Consider the following 16597-nt stretch of genomic DNA (forward strand, 5'->3'; position numbering starts at 1 on the left):
TCTGGCTGGAGACTGATGTGCAGGGCAACTGCACAAAACATCATGGCAGAGTGAGCAAAGAGAGAGGAGTTGGCTAATTAAACAAGCCTGAGGCAGCGCTCCTGGCTCCTTGCTGCCTCCATATTTTCTGGAAGAGATTCAGATGATTCCACATGCCCTTCGATGGTGGTAGTGGATGCAAATATTGAAAAAGCAGGGCTACAGCTTTCACAGGGAATGACCATGGTGCAGGTGAAGTAGCCTGGTACTTGAAGGTTTCAGGGTAGTCTAACCAGGACAGAGATCAAAATGAAATACACAGCCAATATCTCAGAGAGGTTCACAGCATCAGCAAGGGGATAAGTTGAGGATGATACACCAAGGAAGTATAATTGATGCTGACTAAACATAAGAGAACATATTTTCCACTGCCCCGTACTCCAAGATCAGAAGCTAGGCAGGTCCTGAAATAGTGCCTTACAGGCCAAATTTCAGCAGTTAACAGAGAGCCCTCACCAAGGATGGTTGCAACAAGTCTCACCACAAGTCTCAGAAGTGACTGACACATGGATCAAGATGAGATGACATGAGAAAGAGGCTCTTTAAACCAGGCAACACTGAGATCTCTTCAATAGAAATATTTAAAATTCATATAGTCCTAACATACATATATAACTCCACCTTACCAACTCCCCAAAACGCTCATTGCTGCTAATTACAAATATTAAGCTAATCATATAAGAATAAATAAGTTCCTTATTCTTGGCTCAGCTCTTTAGAAGAAAAAAAGTAGACTTGTGACCCACTAATATATTTATGTATAGTTTTATTAGAATGTCAGTCTTCCTTATTACACTGTAAACCCATTTAGGTAGAAATTTCATATATAGTTGACCCTTAAACAATGCTAGGTTTAGGGGTGCCAGTGCCCTGCACAGTAAAAATTTGTGTATAAATTTTGACTTACCAAAAAACTACTAATAATCTACTGTTAAACAGAAGCCTCACTGGTAACAGTCGATTAAAACATATTTTGTATGTTATATGTATTATCTACTGTACTCTTACCATAAAGAAAAGAAAGTGCTATTAAGAAAATCATAAAGAAAATAACATTTACAGGATTTACTGAAAAACTTCACATATAAGTGTAGCCATGCAGTTCAAACTCGTGTTGTTCTAGGGTCAACTATATTTGGTTCATCACTGAATTGCCAATATGTAGGTCAGTGTGAGGCACTGTAGGTCTTGAGTAAATGATAATAATTATATAGGCAGCCCATCAGGAGTTTTAGCCCAAGCAGATCCAAGTCTAGGGCATTTATAGCCCAGCAATTCCTTGAGTATATCGTCAACAGAAATGATCACATATGCCTCCCCCAAAAAGAAATGTGTAGTAACATTCATGAACTAATTATTTATTATAGACAAAATTTTATACAACTCGAACATCTACCAAAAATATAATGGATAAATTGTGACTGGTTTATACGATGTAATGTTATGAAACAAAATTAATGACAGAGCTACATGTAAGAACAGGAGTGAATCTCACAAACATAGTAATGAGTCAAAGGAAAATAAAAGAGAATGCACATTTTGTGTGTGTAAACAAATTTTTGTAAATAAATTTTTGCAATTCTGAATTGTATTTATCCACATACTTTCAAATATTATTTCTTTAGAGAATTGAGATCGCAAAGGAAAGATCCTGTGAGTCATTTACTTCCTAAATTATTTGAAATCTTCGCATTTTGCATTACATAAAAGGCTAACTTTTGCAATATCTGTGCCAGTATAGTAGGAAATCTCATTTTCCATTGTCTCACTTATAAGTCATAATTCTTGTTCTTTAAAGAGACAATAAATGTAGGTAGAGGATAGTGTTAATAATTACCAATTATTGAGCTATTATTGTGACTTATGGATTCTTCTGAACATTTTCCACATGGTATATCCCATTCACAATCAACCTGTGAGTTTAATAATACAGAACTTATTTTACATATAATAAATCTAAACTCCAAAAAAATTAACTATATTGCAAAATTTGCACATCTAGCATCTGGCAGAACTTTGTTAAAACCCAGCTCTATCTGAAATCAAATCATGTTTTTAACCCTTTTTGGTCATAGAGTAATGTCTACATAACACATATCCTTACAAAAGGATGCATTGTAAGAAAGAAGTACACATATTTTCCTCTTTGAAAACACTTTTCAAAAAGAAATCCTTAATTTAAAAGTTGAATATATCCCTTTGATATAGTTTAAGTTCTTAGGTTTAATTTAGTATATAATTTGAGGCAAGTGTGGAAAAGAACAAGAAGTCTCTTGATACAGCCTTTGCCACTACTTCTTGTTTTCTATCACTTTAAGTGTTAAGAGTTTCATGTTTGATTAAAATGGTTATTTAACTTACTTCAAATCTCTTAATTTAAAAGTAAATTATTTCTGCTCATTTACAACTCTAGTACCATTGGTCAACTAGTCATCATGACAATGACAGTCTATTCTTATCTGCCAAAATGTTCTACGTTTTGGTCATTTCCCACAGGAGACAACTGACCAAACCAATGAGAGAAAATAAATAATTCTCCAAAAACTCTCAGTTATTTTCGTTCTGCTCTCCTTCTCTCAGCTCTACCATCCATGGTTCTCCACTTACACTCCACAAGCAGAGAAAAAGAGTGACAGAGAAAGCTCCAATATGCCTACTTATTTGTCAGCATGACATTCTTTGGGGTTTTCTTGTTAGTTGTTAGTTGCATCACAATTATATCCTTAATTTTCTTTCCCTTTGAAGTCATGGCTTATGATCTATCTAACTGAAGCTGATTATGCCTCAGAAAACATCACTATCACAGAAATATTAGAAATATAATCAAATATTTTAAATGTAGATCTATTTTTGAAAGAGGTAACAGCCATTAAGTTTAAGTTTAAAATATTTAGATAACTACATTATCCATCTCTCCCAATTTCTATATCTTAAATATCAGCCAATACCTTGCTTTATTCTACAAAATTTTGATTATGAAATAAAAACCATGCAAATTTATGTCCTCTCATTCAGAATATTTCGCATAACCATATGAAAAGTGTGTACACTATGCACAGTTAGAAGATATTTTTATATTTATGTGGAGCACAGATAGGGAGGAAAGCTGAATGGGATTTCTTGGAAGATAGTCATAGGAGAATTTCAAGAAAATGAAAAGGTTGAAAAGGGTGCCCTAGAGCATGTCTATGTATGCTGTGTAGCTATCTGTCGAGATGACTTCTCACGTCCCTTTGAACTCAGTTATTTTATTATTCTATACGGCTTTCACAAAGTCCTCTCCTTTGCAAGCATCCTCTTCAGAGCAGCTTTGACTTCTTTGTTCCTCAGACTATAGATCAGAGGATTTAGCATGGGATTGAAAAGACTGTGAAACAGGAGGAGATATTTCTTCTGCTCCTCGGGGTTCCCATATCGGGGCCCAACATACATGATAATGGCTGTGCCATAAAAGAGTCCAACCACACAGAGGTGGGAGGAGCAGGTGGAGAAGGCTTTCTGGCGCCCCTCCCTTGACTGGATCTTTAGGATGGCACGTAGAATATGAATGTAAGATGTCACAATTGTGGAGAATGGTCCCACCAGTACAGACACGGCCCCAGCCAAAACCGCAATCTCATTAATGCGGGTATCTGCACAGGCAAGCTTGAGGACAGCTACAATTTCACAGAAAAAGTGATTAACTATCTGGGGTCCACAGAAGGGCAGCAGCAGTAGTAATACTAGATGTACCAGGGCCAGGAGTACTCCTAAAACCCAGGAACTCACTGACAAGGTGATGCAGACTCTCCAGCTCATGATGGCAGAATATCGGAGGGGGTGGCAGATGGCCACATACCGATCATAGGACATCGCCACTAGGAGAAGACATTCAGTGTGAGCGAAAGCCAAAAAGAGAAAGGTCTGTGTCATGCATCCAGCAAAGGAGATGGGCTTGGCCGGATTCAGGAGGTTTACCAGCATCTGCGGCACCGTGTTGCAGGCGTAGGCTATGTCGACGGTGGCCAGGTGCGAGAGGAAGAAGTACATGGGGGTGTGCAGTCTGGGGTCCAGTGAGATGAGCCCCAAGATGACTCCATTTCCCAGAAGAGTGAAGGAATAGAACAGGGTGAAGAGCCCGCAGAGAAGCATCTGAATCCTTGGGTCAAGGGGGAACCCCGCTAGGAAGAACTCTGTGACAGAGGTCTGATTTTCTCCCATTTACCTGGGAAAGAGACCACAGAGCTCACCAAGTCTGAATGTCTGAGAGAAGTGTTTAAACATGGCAGATCCGTGTGGCATTGTTTATTTCCCCACAAAACATTTCCATTGATATCTCTGTCCTATTAGTCACTTACTAAGTGAAAATTATGCATTCCAAATGAAACAGAAGGAAACTTTTTTCACTGTGACAAACTAAATGCTAGCATTCTATCACAGTATTCAGTAAATTCTACCTTTATTTTCAAACCAACTTTTCCTACAGTTCAAAATGTCAATACTTAAATTGCCTTCATAGCAGTGGACACTGTCCTCAGTTTGTGATGACTGTATCAGAGGTTTGCCTGCGTGTATTCCCGCATCCTAGCGTACATATATCCATCCGTACGTGTGAATGTGTGCTGTTGTCTTTTGTTTCTATACATGAGGATGAGAAGAAGGACGAGGCGCATGTCACTGATCCCTTTATCAGGCTTCCTCACAACTTCATGCCTTCATCATATGAGTTATTTGTTAGCCTCGTCGTTTTTAACATAATCTTGAATTAAGTTGTGAGAATGTCAGACAGACTGCCACAACACTGACTGGATTTAAAAGAGAGAATTTTGTCTTTTGACTTTAGGACCCACAGATGGTCTATTCTGATGGTGCTGTTTTACCATCCCTCGTATCCTCTATCTGTGTGTATGTGTATATATATATGTCTGTGTGTGTATATCTCCTATATGTGTAATATATTTATATAATATATATTACGTATTTATATTATATAATACTTATAGATATAGAATATATATATATATTTTTGCATTTATCTATATTCGGGTTTTTGCAAAATTTTTGCCATATCCTACAGTGAGAAATCTCTACCAGATATACATGAATATAGATATATTTGAATCCTTCTTCTGTGGAAGGTACTTGGCATTTTCTATATTATCTACTCTATTTCATTAGTAAAAATGCTGATTGTGTGATTTCACCATCGGACATAGCCTGAGAATTAAAAAATACTGATCTATACCCATGCTACAGCTAACGCTCTAATTATAGACTCTAATTATAAACAGAATCTTTAATATTTTATAGCTTAACTCTAATGTAAAAAAATATTATTTAGCATGAATCTTTAGATATATGTGGCTTATAAATTTTTTGAAAAAATACTTCTACCACAGAGTGGGTATTCTGAGGTCTGAATGACTATAAAATTTTAAACCATTGCTTTATTTTTCTTATCTGTCTAAGTCTATATCCTTTTTCAGTCAGAATACATCTGAAGTACACTAAAATAAGAATCTCAGAAAATTCATAATAAAGTTTCTATCAGTTCCCCCAACCAAATTTTCTGATAAGTTACTATTTGAAAGATTCTATGAGCAAGAGTGTAAAGGTTTTGACCTGCTTCAAAGGAAGAATCAGAATTCACAGTAGAATTATTGGGAGATGATTTTATCTCAGGCCAAGAAATAACTTCATAATAACTAAAATCATCTCCTTGAAGAAAACTGATTGTTTTATTAGACTGAACTTATGTCAGTGAATGATTCAAATCAGAGATTGATTAACCATCTATTCAAGACGAGATTCCTGTGTTATGTGAGAAGCTGAAGTAGAAGAATGCTATGGTCTCTTCCAGTTGTAGGATTCATCGGCCCTAAAGGTATAGAAAAGTGTTAGCCATTTTCATTGCGACTTCCTTGCACTTTTGGGGCCAATGAAGACAGGAATGCTGTTTCTAAAATAGCATATGATGAAGACACATAATAAACTAAAATAGAAGGACCAATGATTGTATTCTCATCTCCCTCCTATCAATATATAAATAAAACACAAAATTTTAAATCCAGAAAATATTTACTAAACATATTCTATATCCTGCTACATGTCTTGGCTAAGGACTGCTGGTGTGTATAACCTGCTTGCTAAAATAACTCACAAAGATAATAATTCTCAAATTTAAATAAGTCATCAAAAGAACATTCAAAAATAAAACCTTCAGGACATTCTTCTGTAACAAACTCATTTTGTGGTCAATTAGGTCCATTATTTCATGAAAATATGACTTCATTTCATAAGGCAATGTAAAGATTTGCAAGCTAATCTCTCAAACAGCTATTTAATCTTATAGTTTAAACAAGAAATTCAAAGTAAATGATCCATGTTAGGTGTACCTAAAGGTAACATGATAACTTATATTCCAGTAGCAAAGTCTATAAATAGATATCTGGCATTGGCAGATAATAACAATTACATTTTTCCATTGCAAATTTTCATTACAGTCGATCTGCAATCATATGGTGAACAATATGATTAATGGATAATATAAGAAACTTACCATAGACTTGTAGCTAAAAACAAAATAACAAGCTGAATATGAGTCGGGTTAAGTGAAAACACACCAATAAATACACTATAACATCTGTGAGTTAGTGCTGAAATTCCTTTCTTGCAAGGATCTCTTAGGAGAAAATTTACCCCAACAGAGGCAACAGGATTCCTCTCAAAAGAGGCGATTTATTCTCTGCTAACTCAACCACCTCTCAATCAGCTTCTGAGTGTTTACTGTAGGGGAGGGATAAAGATCCAGCACGCACACCGCTGATTCCTTGCAGGGAATACAGATGCTCGTGGTACTTCTCTCTGGTTTTCTCTAGAGGGATGTTTATGACAAGACGATGATGTTGATCATTCCTTCACTCACTGCAGAGTCTGTGATCTTAAATTTAGAAGCACAGAATGCCTTCTAGGACTCCTTCATACGTTACAATTACCACACGCTTGGATTTATTATGGCTTCAGGAACTCTAACATTTCCCCATCCACTAACCCTCCAAATAGATTACATGGTATTTAGGGAAGATGGAACCTGTTTATTTTTTCCATCCTCTCTAGTGTTGGCTGAGTTTTGTTACATCTGATCTGAACTTGTATCCTACATGTTTTTTTTTTTTTCATCAAGACACTATAAGGAATACAGCTCATAATAAAGACCTATGGAAGTGATGAGGAACATGAGAAAGAGTCAGAAAGAAGATAAGGTATCCCAATGGGACTTGTTAAGTCCTGTTTTGTAGGATTTGTCTGGAGTGCCAAAAGGGAAGGAAAATTCTCACCAGAAACCAATCTCTATTCTGTTAATTTCCAGAATTCTGAGCCAGGAGGGGAAAGAAAGACCGAGGTTCCCTTAGGACTGTAACTACTACTATTTTCTCCTCTTCCTGAAATGGAAACTGACCTTGCTTTCCAATTATGGGAATGCAATTGAGACAATCTGCTAGTGCCTTTGTGGTTTACATTTCTCTTTTATTCTCTTATCTGTACCTATTCTCATATTCAAATACAAAGGAGGTGGAATATAATTTCTTGAATTAAAGTTATTTTAGTGTAAATGCTAACCAACTAAGAAAATAATAGAGCAATTATTTTTTACCTTGAGAGTGCAGACCTGCAGTAGAACTGAAATGGGCTTTTCTCCATTAAATCTGTTCAGTAAGAGGCTCATGAGTGACTGGAGACAAGGCTATAACCTCACACATTGGAAAAGACACTGTGCCCTCATATTACCATGTTTAAATCTCTACCTTTTGGTCATATAACTTTTTATTCCTAACATTAAGATAGAACTTTACCATTTTTATCATTGGCCTTATCGATTTTATTGGCATATGATTGTATTAATTAATATAAACTAGGTTTATATTTTAATGATCTTCATTTTTTTAATTTTAACGATAAAGTTTGCTTTTATATAAATTATACCCAATCTTTTGTTTTAATTCTTAGTCACGCTACCTCCCTCAGTTGAATATTTCACTTAATCAGTGTGTCATATTTTTTTAATAAATGTAATTTGGACTCTAAATTTGCTTTTTTGTATCACTGTAGCTATACATCTCAAGTTTGATATTCAGAACTTTCATAGCTAACTTCATCAGTAAAACAAATTATGTAGAGTTACATCTTTAAGTTTCCAAATTTTGCATTATCCCTTTATTATTAATTTTAAATTTATTGTCATCGTGTATAAAATAATGAATCTTGTGATATTCTTTGAAAATCTGAGGTTTTTTATTGGTTTTTATACACTCAATTTTTGCAATTTTATACTGATTGGAATGTAATATATATTTTCTATTTCTTGGGTATAGGATTCTTTACATATTAGAGCAAGCTTACTGATTTTGTTCTTCAGAGCTTTTACTTCCAATTTTTTTTCAGTGTTATCAATTCATTTGAGAGCATTTTGCTAAATTCGCCACTACGAAGTTGGATTTGCAAATCTTTGCATTCTAATTCTTTGCCTTTTTTCTCTAATTCTATATTATGGCTATGTTCTTATACAGTTATCTCTATACGAATTTTTTGCCTTATATAAACATAAATGCAAATATCTGCCTATTGTTGCATCAATTTATTACATCTTTGCATGGGATACGTTCTTCATTACCATTCTTTTCAGCCTTTCTTTGTGACTGCGTTTTAGTTGCACTTATAAACGACATATAACTGTATTTGGTGATGGGGCGGGGGTTAAAAACCAATGTGAAAACACAAGGATATAATCCAATTTCATTCAATGTAAATATTGAGATATTTAGACCTCTTACCATTTGTGTTTTCTGGTTAGCATCCTTTTTCTTGGCTTTTATGCTTCTTTCTTCTGTTAGCTTTATAAGGAGATGATGTAACATCATCTGGCCTCTCACTTAGTGATGTTGTTTGGCCTTCACTTAGTGATGAAATTTCTACAGGTAATACAGATACATACATCTATAATAAGTGGATAACCTTGTAATTTTAGAAGTATTTTAGAGTAATTTTCTGTCCTTCAACTCACATACCTGTCCAGATGTTTTTGTAATCGTTTGTATAACTGTCTTAAGTTTCAGAGTGTTTTTCTAACTTCTCTTTGAATCAGATGGGAATCCAACAGGAAAACAGAAACCCTGCTGGTATTTCAATAGAGAGAATTTAATATAACAAAATGGTTAAAGAGATGTCGGAGAATTACAACAGTAAAAATGGAGCTCTCAGATACACACACAGAAACTGCTTGAAGCAGCTGCCATCCCTAGGGTTAAGGGACACAGTGCAGAGTTTGGGGTGATTAGAATCTAGAAGGTCAGAGGAGTTAGGATTCAGACTTAAACCTCTGAGGAGAAGGTGCCTCCCAGTTGCACTGCTGTCCCCCAGTGGGGAGTATTAAGGCTGGTTCTCGGAACTTCGAAAATAAAGGCTAGGGAGACGGGCACTAGCTGCCACTGCCAACGTAGAGTTGATGGGGCGGTGCTGACAAAAACAGCAAACAAACAGGCAGGAGTAAGGTCCCTTTCTCCTATTCTAGACGTCCAGTCTCCTTTAGACCTCCCTGCCTACACAAAAGGAGCAACTATAAGCCACTCAAATCAATAATCCAAATGCCCCAATTTGGATAAGCTAAATTGTAAGGCTGGATACCAGATGCTGGGGTTTTCAAGTTTATACAGTCTAAAAATTATTCAAGATTTTCATCTTTCTAATAATGACAGATGATTTAACCACTCATTGGCATTAAAACAACTTCTTAACGACTGATGGTTTTTTTATATATAAAAAGCTACTTTGATACATTCAGCATTACAGTTACCAGCCTGTTTTAACAAATTAATTGGTTAACAAGGTTTCCTAAAAAATTTGAAGTGAAAATCCAAGTACATCCATTTTATACCTCTACTGAAGGCCTATGGAGGATATATTTTATTAGACTTCATCTCACAATATTTTCTCTCATTCTATTCCCTTCCTCTCGATGATAGTTTAGCTAAGTGTGAAACTGTAGTTATACCTGCCCTCATCATTTTGGATATTCTCCTCTGGCATCCTTTTTGCTGAGAAGATGTCTGCTATTACCTTGTTATCCTTTGTAGCTACATTTTTTTCTCTGATCCTTTTGTACTCATTTCCTTCCCCTTAGTTCTGTTTTCATTATAATGTCTAGATATGGACTCATTTTTATTCATGAGGCTTGATACGTAGGGTACTCTTTTGATCTGAGAACTTGTATTTTTCAATCAGAAGAAATAATCTCAATGGCGATATCCTCAATTCTTGTTCTACCCCATTTTCTTCTTTCTTCTGGAATTCCTCTAAGACAAATGGATATTGCATCTCAATGTATCTCTATGTGTTTTTTATTCCATTTTCTTCAAGAAAAATAGCATGTTGCATTTTGGGTAAATTATGCACTACCATCTACTTCATAAATTCTTTCTTCTAATGTACTTAGCATAGAATTCATCTTGTTTGTTGATTTTTTTTTTTCAGGGATATATATTTTCTTTCTAAAATTTGTAATTGTTCCTTTTTGGAATCTCCCTGTTATTTTCTGTTTTCTTCTTAATTCCTCAGCCATTTAAAATGTTGTCATGCCTTTAAAAAGTCTATTTATGAATTGAACCACAAATATAAAGTATTTATCAGACTGTTCACTACTGAAGTCACGAAATGAACGTCATCAGAAGTGAATTTACATTCTAGCTGTTGATATTTTTAGCTGTTTTTCTTGTCACTGATTTGCTCAGGTTCTAAAAATAGATGCAAAAGGTGTCCTACAGACCCAGTTTTCTGTCTGTCTCTGTGACCTCTTTCATCTAAAGGATTAGGGGTTGTCTCAGCCAACTCTTTAGACTTTGATCCAGACCTGGCTTTTAGGATCCTGCATTAATGACTTAGGATCATTTCCCTACAGTAATATTAATGAAGAAAGAATGAAGATAGGGAATATATAAAATGAAATCACCTTAACCAAGCTGTTAACATTATTAACTTTAAGAAGGTTAAAGCACAAAAAAAGACTATTCTTGTTCTAACTAGCTTGTTCTAATCTCACCACCTTCCTTGGGAATCGGAAGGACAAAGAGAACTATACAGGAGTAAGGCAGTATAAAGTGCTGAAATTTCAACCAATTAACAAGTGTCCCATGGGGAATTTATATTTCCAAGTACAGATCCTGAAACTTCCTTGTGGAGCTATTCTGGATACATATCTGATGAGAAGTCTAAGTCTGTGAGTAAGGGAGTGAATGTTACAAAGCTACAGATTACAAAAATATGATTTTTGTATTTATTCCTCTCACATGCTATCTCAAGAATCCTTCTGCAATCTAGCTATGTATAGACTGTAAAAGTTTATGTAGGATTCTTCTTACAGTTTTATCTTTCAGCAGTAACAGCGAAAATCATTTTAGATCCAGCCTCCTATGCACTTGTCTTTTAAACTCTGAGACTTTCTCTAACCAACCAAAACAATGAATTTTTTTAATAATAAATTTACCAACACTAAAACTCAATCTTATTATGTGATCATTTTCATTCCCACTATATGCTTTTCATTAAGGTTACACATACACACACACACAAGTTGGATTCACATAAATTATATCATTTAACATTGATAAAAGTTATGTGAGATACCTAGTTACTGCGCTATTATCCACATCTGACCTAAGATAAAACCCAGGATTGAGAAGGCTAAATTATGTTTATAAGCAGAACTATTTAGTAAACTGTGGCACAACTGGGATATGAATCTAAAATAGCAAGCACCTCAATTTTAGCCTGTGCTGAGTTCTTCCTTTTCTTTAGTCCTATCGGCCTAGAGCACTGGTGAGGTAGGTCCATCCTGGGTCTATATACAAGAGAGGCAGGAAAGCTTCCTGGGAGAGCATTTACTTTAAAGGAAAAACCAATGGGTAAATTTGATGATGGGTAAAAGACCAGGATCCCAGGTAAGGAGAGATACTGAGAACAGCATGGTGTCTTACACTGATTGCCCTCTTTGTGGCAGTGTGCTATAGGAACATTTTGCCAAGAGGCATGTAAGGGAGCTGTTACTAGGGCTGGTTTGGCCACTAAGGTGAGGATTTCTATGCTTACCAAGGGTGACAATGAACCCCCAAAGATGGGGCTTCTGGTGTTAATGCTTTGGACAAAATAATATAAACTCCCTCACCTGCTCTCGCAAGTAGATGCCAACCCTAACCCACGCTGAGCTAAAATCTGTGATATTTTGAGAAGAAATCTAATAAGCAGTGTGGGTTTGAATCAGTACAATCATGTTAAACTCTCAACTTGGTCCTGTTGCTAGCTGTGTCGGGTAGGGCAAGTTACTAAAGCATTCTGAAACTCTGCTTCCTTACCTATGAGAGGATAGAGGGAATTTTTTTACCTTGGTTTCTTAATTTCATGGGAGAAGAAAGATATGGAGTGATAACGTCATATAAGAGAATTAGATTAAAAAAAGAAATCTACGGAAAACATAATATACTATCGCATATATCATACACTTGAATGGCACATGATACATCAAGAGTAGAGAGGAAGAGAATTCAAACGGTACCATAATTATTCTGTTAAATCACTGTTATCATACTGTGCTGGCCGCTTCAGTCTCAAACTTGTGTTAAAAGAAAACAAATTCCTCTTCCATATCATTCTGACAATTTGTGTCCAGAATAAGCGATTTATAGCACCTGGAGCAGGTGCTGTTTGGAATTTTGTGAGATTCCTACAAGTCCTCATCAGACCTGTCGTACTATTGGTGCGCGACGTGGATCTAAAGTGCTATGTCAAGCTATTAGCCTCCCTCGACGCCTTCTTCCTCCTCAACACTTCTTATTCGTATAATAGTTCCTGTAATCATCATCCTGAAGGTCAGCTGTCACCTATATCCAACTCTGTAACCCGAACTCTGGAAAAGGTAATTCTCCCTAATAACTGACTCTCGTATTTATTCTAAACACAAACTCTTTCTAATCAAATGGTACATAGTAGAATGAGGTGAAATAAAGACCCCGATATTTCTCTGTCTCTCATATAGAATATTCATAAAATTAAGCTTTGGTTTGCATAGAAACAGATTCATTAGGCTCAGATTCAGATGCTTTTCCAGAACGAATGTCATCATCATCTTTAGATGTTAAGTTCCGCAGCAGGGAGCTGACTCTACCCGTAGTCCTTCCTGTATTTTTCAGTATGGGACTGCTTCTCCAGGGTCAGTATTCTGTTTTGTTATAGGTGCGCTCCTGTAGCCACACATGTTATGGGATGATTAGCATACACGTACAGCAATAAGCAAGATAGAAATAATTGAGAAATTTACACAGACGTTTGAGAGAACAAATCCTCAGAAGAACAGAAACCGGACCTTAAGTGGTGCTGAGACCTGGCTGTAGAAGTTCATAGCTCTATCTCTATATTTCCACTACATGACTCTTATCTCATGGCCTGTGCTCTCCGTGACTTTCTGCTTATGCTTTGTGGTCTGGACACTACCCCATGCTCAGGGACAGAATCTCATCAATACACAGTCTTGATATCAGAAATATAAGACATAGATCTTAGGGTATTTACATCACCATTACCCCAAATCTCACAGAGAACAAATCTTCCACCTTCAAGAGTCTCCCTGGCATGTCTCACATTGATCTCTGTTTCCACTTCACTCTCCTCAGGGCACCCTTGACCTCTGCGTTCCTCAGGCTGTAGATCAGTGGGTTCAGCATTGGGTTGAAAAGGCTGTAAAACAGAGAAAGGATCTTCTGCTGCTCCTCAGGATGGCGGGACTTGGGGGCCATGTACATGACAATGGCACTGCCAAAGAAGAGCCCGACCACGCAGAGGTGGGAGGAGCAGGTGGAGAAGGCCTTTCTGCGGCCGTCCCCAGACTGGATCCGCAGGATGGCAACGAGGATGCGCGTGTAGGACACCAGCACCAAGGTGAGGGGCCCCACTAGGATAAACACACAGGCCGCAAAGATGACAACTTGGTTGAGCCATGTGTCAGCACAGGCCAGCTTGAGGACAGACAGGATTTCACAGAAGAAGTGGTTGATTTCATGAGGCCCACAGAAGGGCAGCCTCAGGATGAGAATCACATGGACCAGAGCCAGGAGGGAGCCACATGCCCAGGAAGTGACAGCCTGAAGAGTGCACACTCTCCAGCTCATGATGACAGAGTAATGCAGGGGGTGGCAGATTGCCACGTATCGATCATAGGACATCATTACCAAGATGAGACACTCAGTGTGGGCAAAAGCCATGTATAAAAAGGTCTGTAGTACGCATGGGACAAAGGAGATGGTTTTTCTCTCATTCAAAAGGTTTGCCAGCATCTTAGGGACATTGTTTGAAGCATATGACATATCAACAATGGCCAGTTGTGAGAGGAAGAAGTACATGGGGGTGTGCAGTCGGGAGTCCAGCCAGATGAGCCCCATGATGACCCCGTTCCCCAACAGTGTGAAAGCAAAGAACAGTGAGAAGAGCCCACAGAGAAGCATCTGCATCTTTGGGCTGACCGGGAATCCCAGGAGAATGAATTCTGTGACCCATGTCTGATTTTCCGTCATGCCCTGGGGACAGTGCCTATATTGGTCACTGCAGTGCACTGTGCGCTGAGGAGCAAATGCAAATCTGGATTAGTTATTAAACAGAAAGAAGGGGTTTACAGTGTACACTGTGTTTGGCTAGTTAGAAATCCTTTTCAGAGTCATTCTGTCAAATCCTTTAATCCACAGTAAAGCAGAAAGACAATCGATTCAGATAACTTGCATAAATAAGCATGGGGTGTCATATATTATTTCCATTTCTACAGAATTTTACTTGTTTGATTACAAGATCCATATTTTTACCATCATGATGGCAGCCACAGAATAAACTATTTTCCAAAATAACTAAGCATTTTATTTTTGAGAAAGGCCCATAGTCATATTCTCATATAATTTTACTTTCTAATTTATTTAGTTTTCAAATTTTGTTTACACTTTCTCTTTATCATTTGTTTTGCTCTTATTTTATAATGTGTGCAGAATATATCAAACATAGCAGGGACTCAATAAGTGAACACAGAGTAAATATATGAAGCCATTAAACTAATGTAAATTAACATATGAATTAGGGAAAGAGATTTACAAATGCAACTCTGTGTTCACTAGGTTTAGGGCTTAAGCAAAGGAAGTTGGCACTAAGCTTTTATTTCCTAATGCTATGCAGGAAACCTGGCTGTTTCCCTTCTGGCACAAGCAGAGCGATATCACTGATCTGGTCAGCATTCATAGAAATAATTTATGGTACAGGGGCAGGGTAAGTGGTCATCTATGTAAAGAGTAAGCAATATCAAACTACGCCTCCTGCCCTGTCTCAGCCTCTTGCAGGGCTTCTTCCCTGGTTCTGAGTAGATGCTCTTTTCTGGGCCCCATTGCATTTGAATAGTGTCCAATACATTTGAATGGATAGATGGATGGATGGATGGATGGATGGATGGATGGATGGATGGATGGACGGATGGGCAGATGGACGGATGGACGGATGGACGGATGGATAGGTGGGTGCATAGATGGATGGATTAAAGGTATTATATTAGAAATAACATCTAAAGTACATATCCTAGAATTTAATCAAGTCATTTGTTTCATTTTCAAGTCGTTTTATCATTTTCTCTGGCTGTCATTCCACCAACCATGGAGCCACAGAGATGACAGAAAGGGAAAACCTGAGATGTTCCATAGAAGTGTACATGACAATTCGTGACAATTCATGATACACATGATCATTCTCAGTGGTAAGCTTATGACCCCAGCTCTGCAAATTCCAAGCCTGTCTTAAGCCCAGAGCTGCCTATTAGTTGACCCTGAACCTCCCATTCTGGATGCTGCCTTCTGGAGCCCACCCCTCCTCCAGACCCCAGCTTCTCTAAACTACCACACTTTGTAAAAGACACTTTACTCACTGTGGCACCAGCCCTGGCCTTATCTCAGAGATACCAGATTTAGAGAAACTTGCACAGAAGTGAGAAGAGATTTTGAAGGTCAGAGATGAGGATCTTTATCTAACAGTCTCTGAAAGCGGGGGACTCTGCAGATGCAGGAGTTGTCTCTGTTCCCTGGATGCAGGCTGATGCAGGAACTGGGGCCTGCTCACCATGAGATCCAGCTGCAAAGATTTTATAGTGAGGTCATCTCCACTCAAGCCCTCCCAGATTGTTCCTGGGGGTCTCTGAGAGAAATGAGACAAGGACACAAAAGATGCAGACATCATCTCTACCAGGAGAACCAGAAGCTGTTTGTCTTTCTGTTTCCATTTCTCTGGGCCCTGGGGATGAATGTTCAGGGGGAAATAAAACAAGCTGATATGCTGGTATTATTGACTTAATACCCAGACGGATCCATACACATGAAACTTGTATAGTTGTAAGGACAAACATTCTCCTGGGACCACATTGCAAATTATACTCCCCAAGTACTTGGGTGGTGATGGGCTCCTGGATCTCAGTCTTACCCCAGATGGATTTAGTGGAGCTTGGAGAAGGCAAAGCATC

General features: G+C 37.6%; 3 protein-coding genes across 17 annotated transcripts in view; all 3 read right to left on the minus strand.

Annotated features, from left to right (window-relative positions):
* The window catches only part of LOC105304106 (olfactory receptor 6B1), a 98170-nt gene that overhangs the window by 33402 nt on the left and 48171 nt on the right, over positions 1-16597 (minus strand). The window lies entirely within an intron of this gene.
* LOC105304107 (olfactory receptor 2A25) lies at positions 3307-4492 on the minus strand. The gene has a single exon (XM_011378056.2). It carries the CDS (start codon positions 4237-4239, stop codon positions 3307-3309), a length of 933 nt encoding a protein of 310 aa, XP_011376358.1. The 5' UTR covers positions 4240-4492.
* Positions 13698-14656, minus strand: LOC105304108 (olfactory receptor 2A5). Its single transcript, XM_011378057.2, has one exon. The coding sequence runs from the start codon at positions 14628-14630 to the stop codon at positions 13698-13700; it is 933 nt and encodes a 310-aa protein (XP_011376359.1). The 5' UTR covers positions 14631-14656.

The sequence above is a fragment of the Pteropus vampyrus genome, unplaced genomic scaffold (genome assembly GCF_000151845.1).
Source record: "Pteropus vampyrus isolate Shadow unplaced genomic scaffold, Pvam_2.0 Scaffold329, whole genome shotgun sequence".
Lineage (NCBI taxonomy): Eukaryota > Metazoa > Chordata > Mammalia > Chiroptera > Pteropodidae > Pteropus > Pteropus vampyrus.

Coding starts and splice junctions, on each gene's coding strand:
- LOC105304107 (XM_011378056.2), bottom strand. CDS start 4,239: ATGGGAGAAAATCAGACCTCTGTCACAGAGTTCTTCCTAGCGGGGTTC.
- LOC105304108 (XM_011378057.2), bottom strand. CDS start 14,630: ATGACGGAAAATCAGACATGGGTCACAGAATTCATTCTCCTGGGATTC.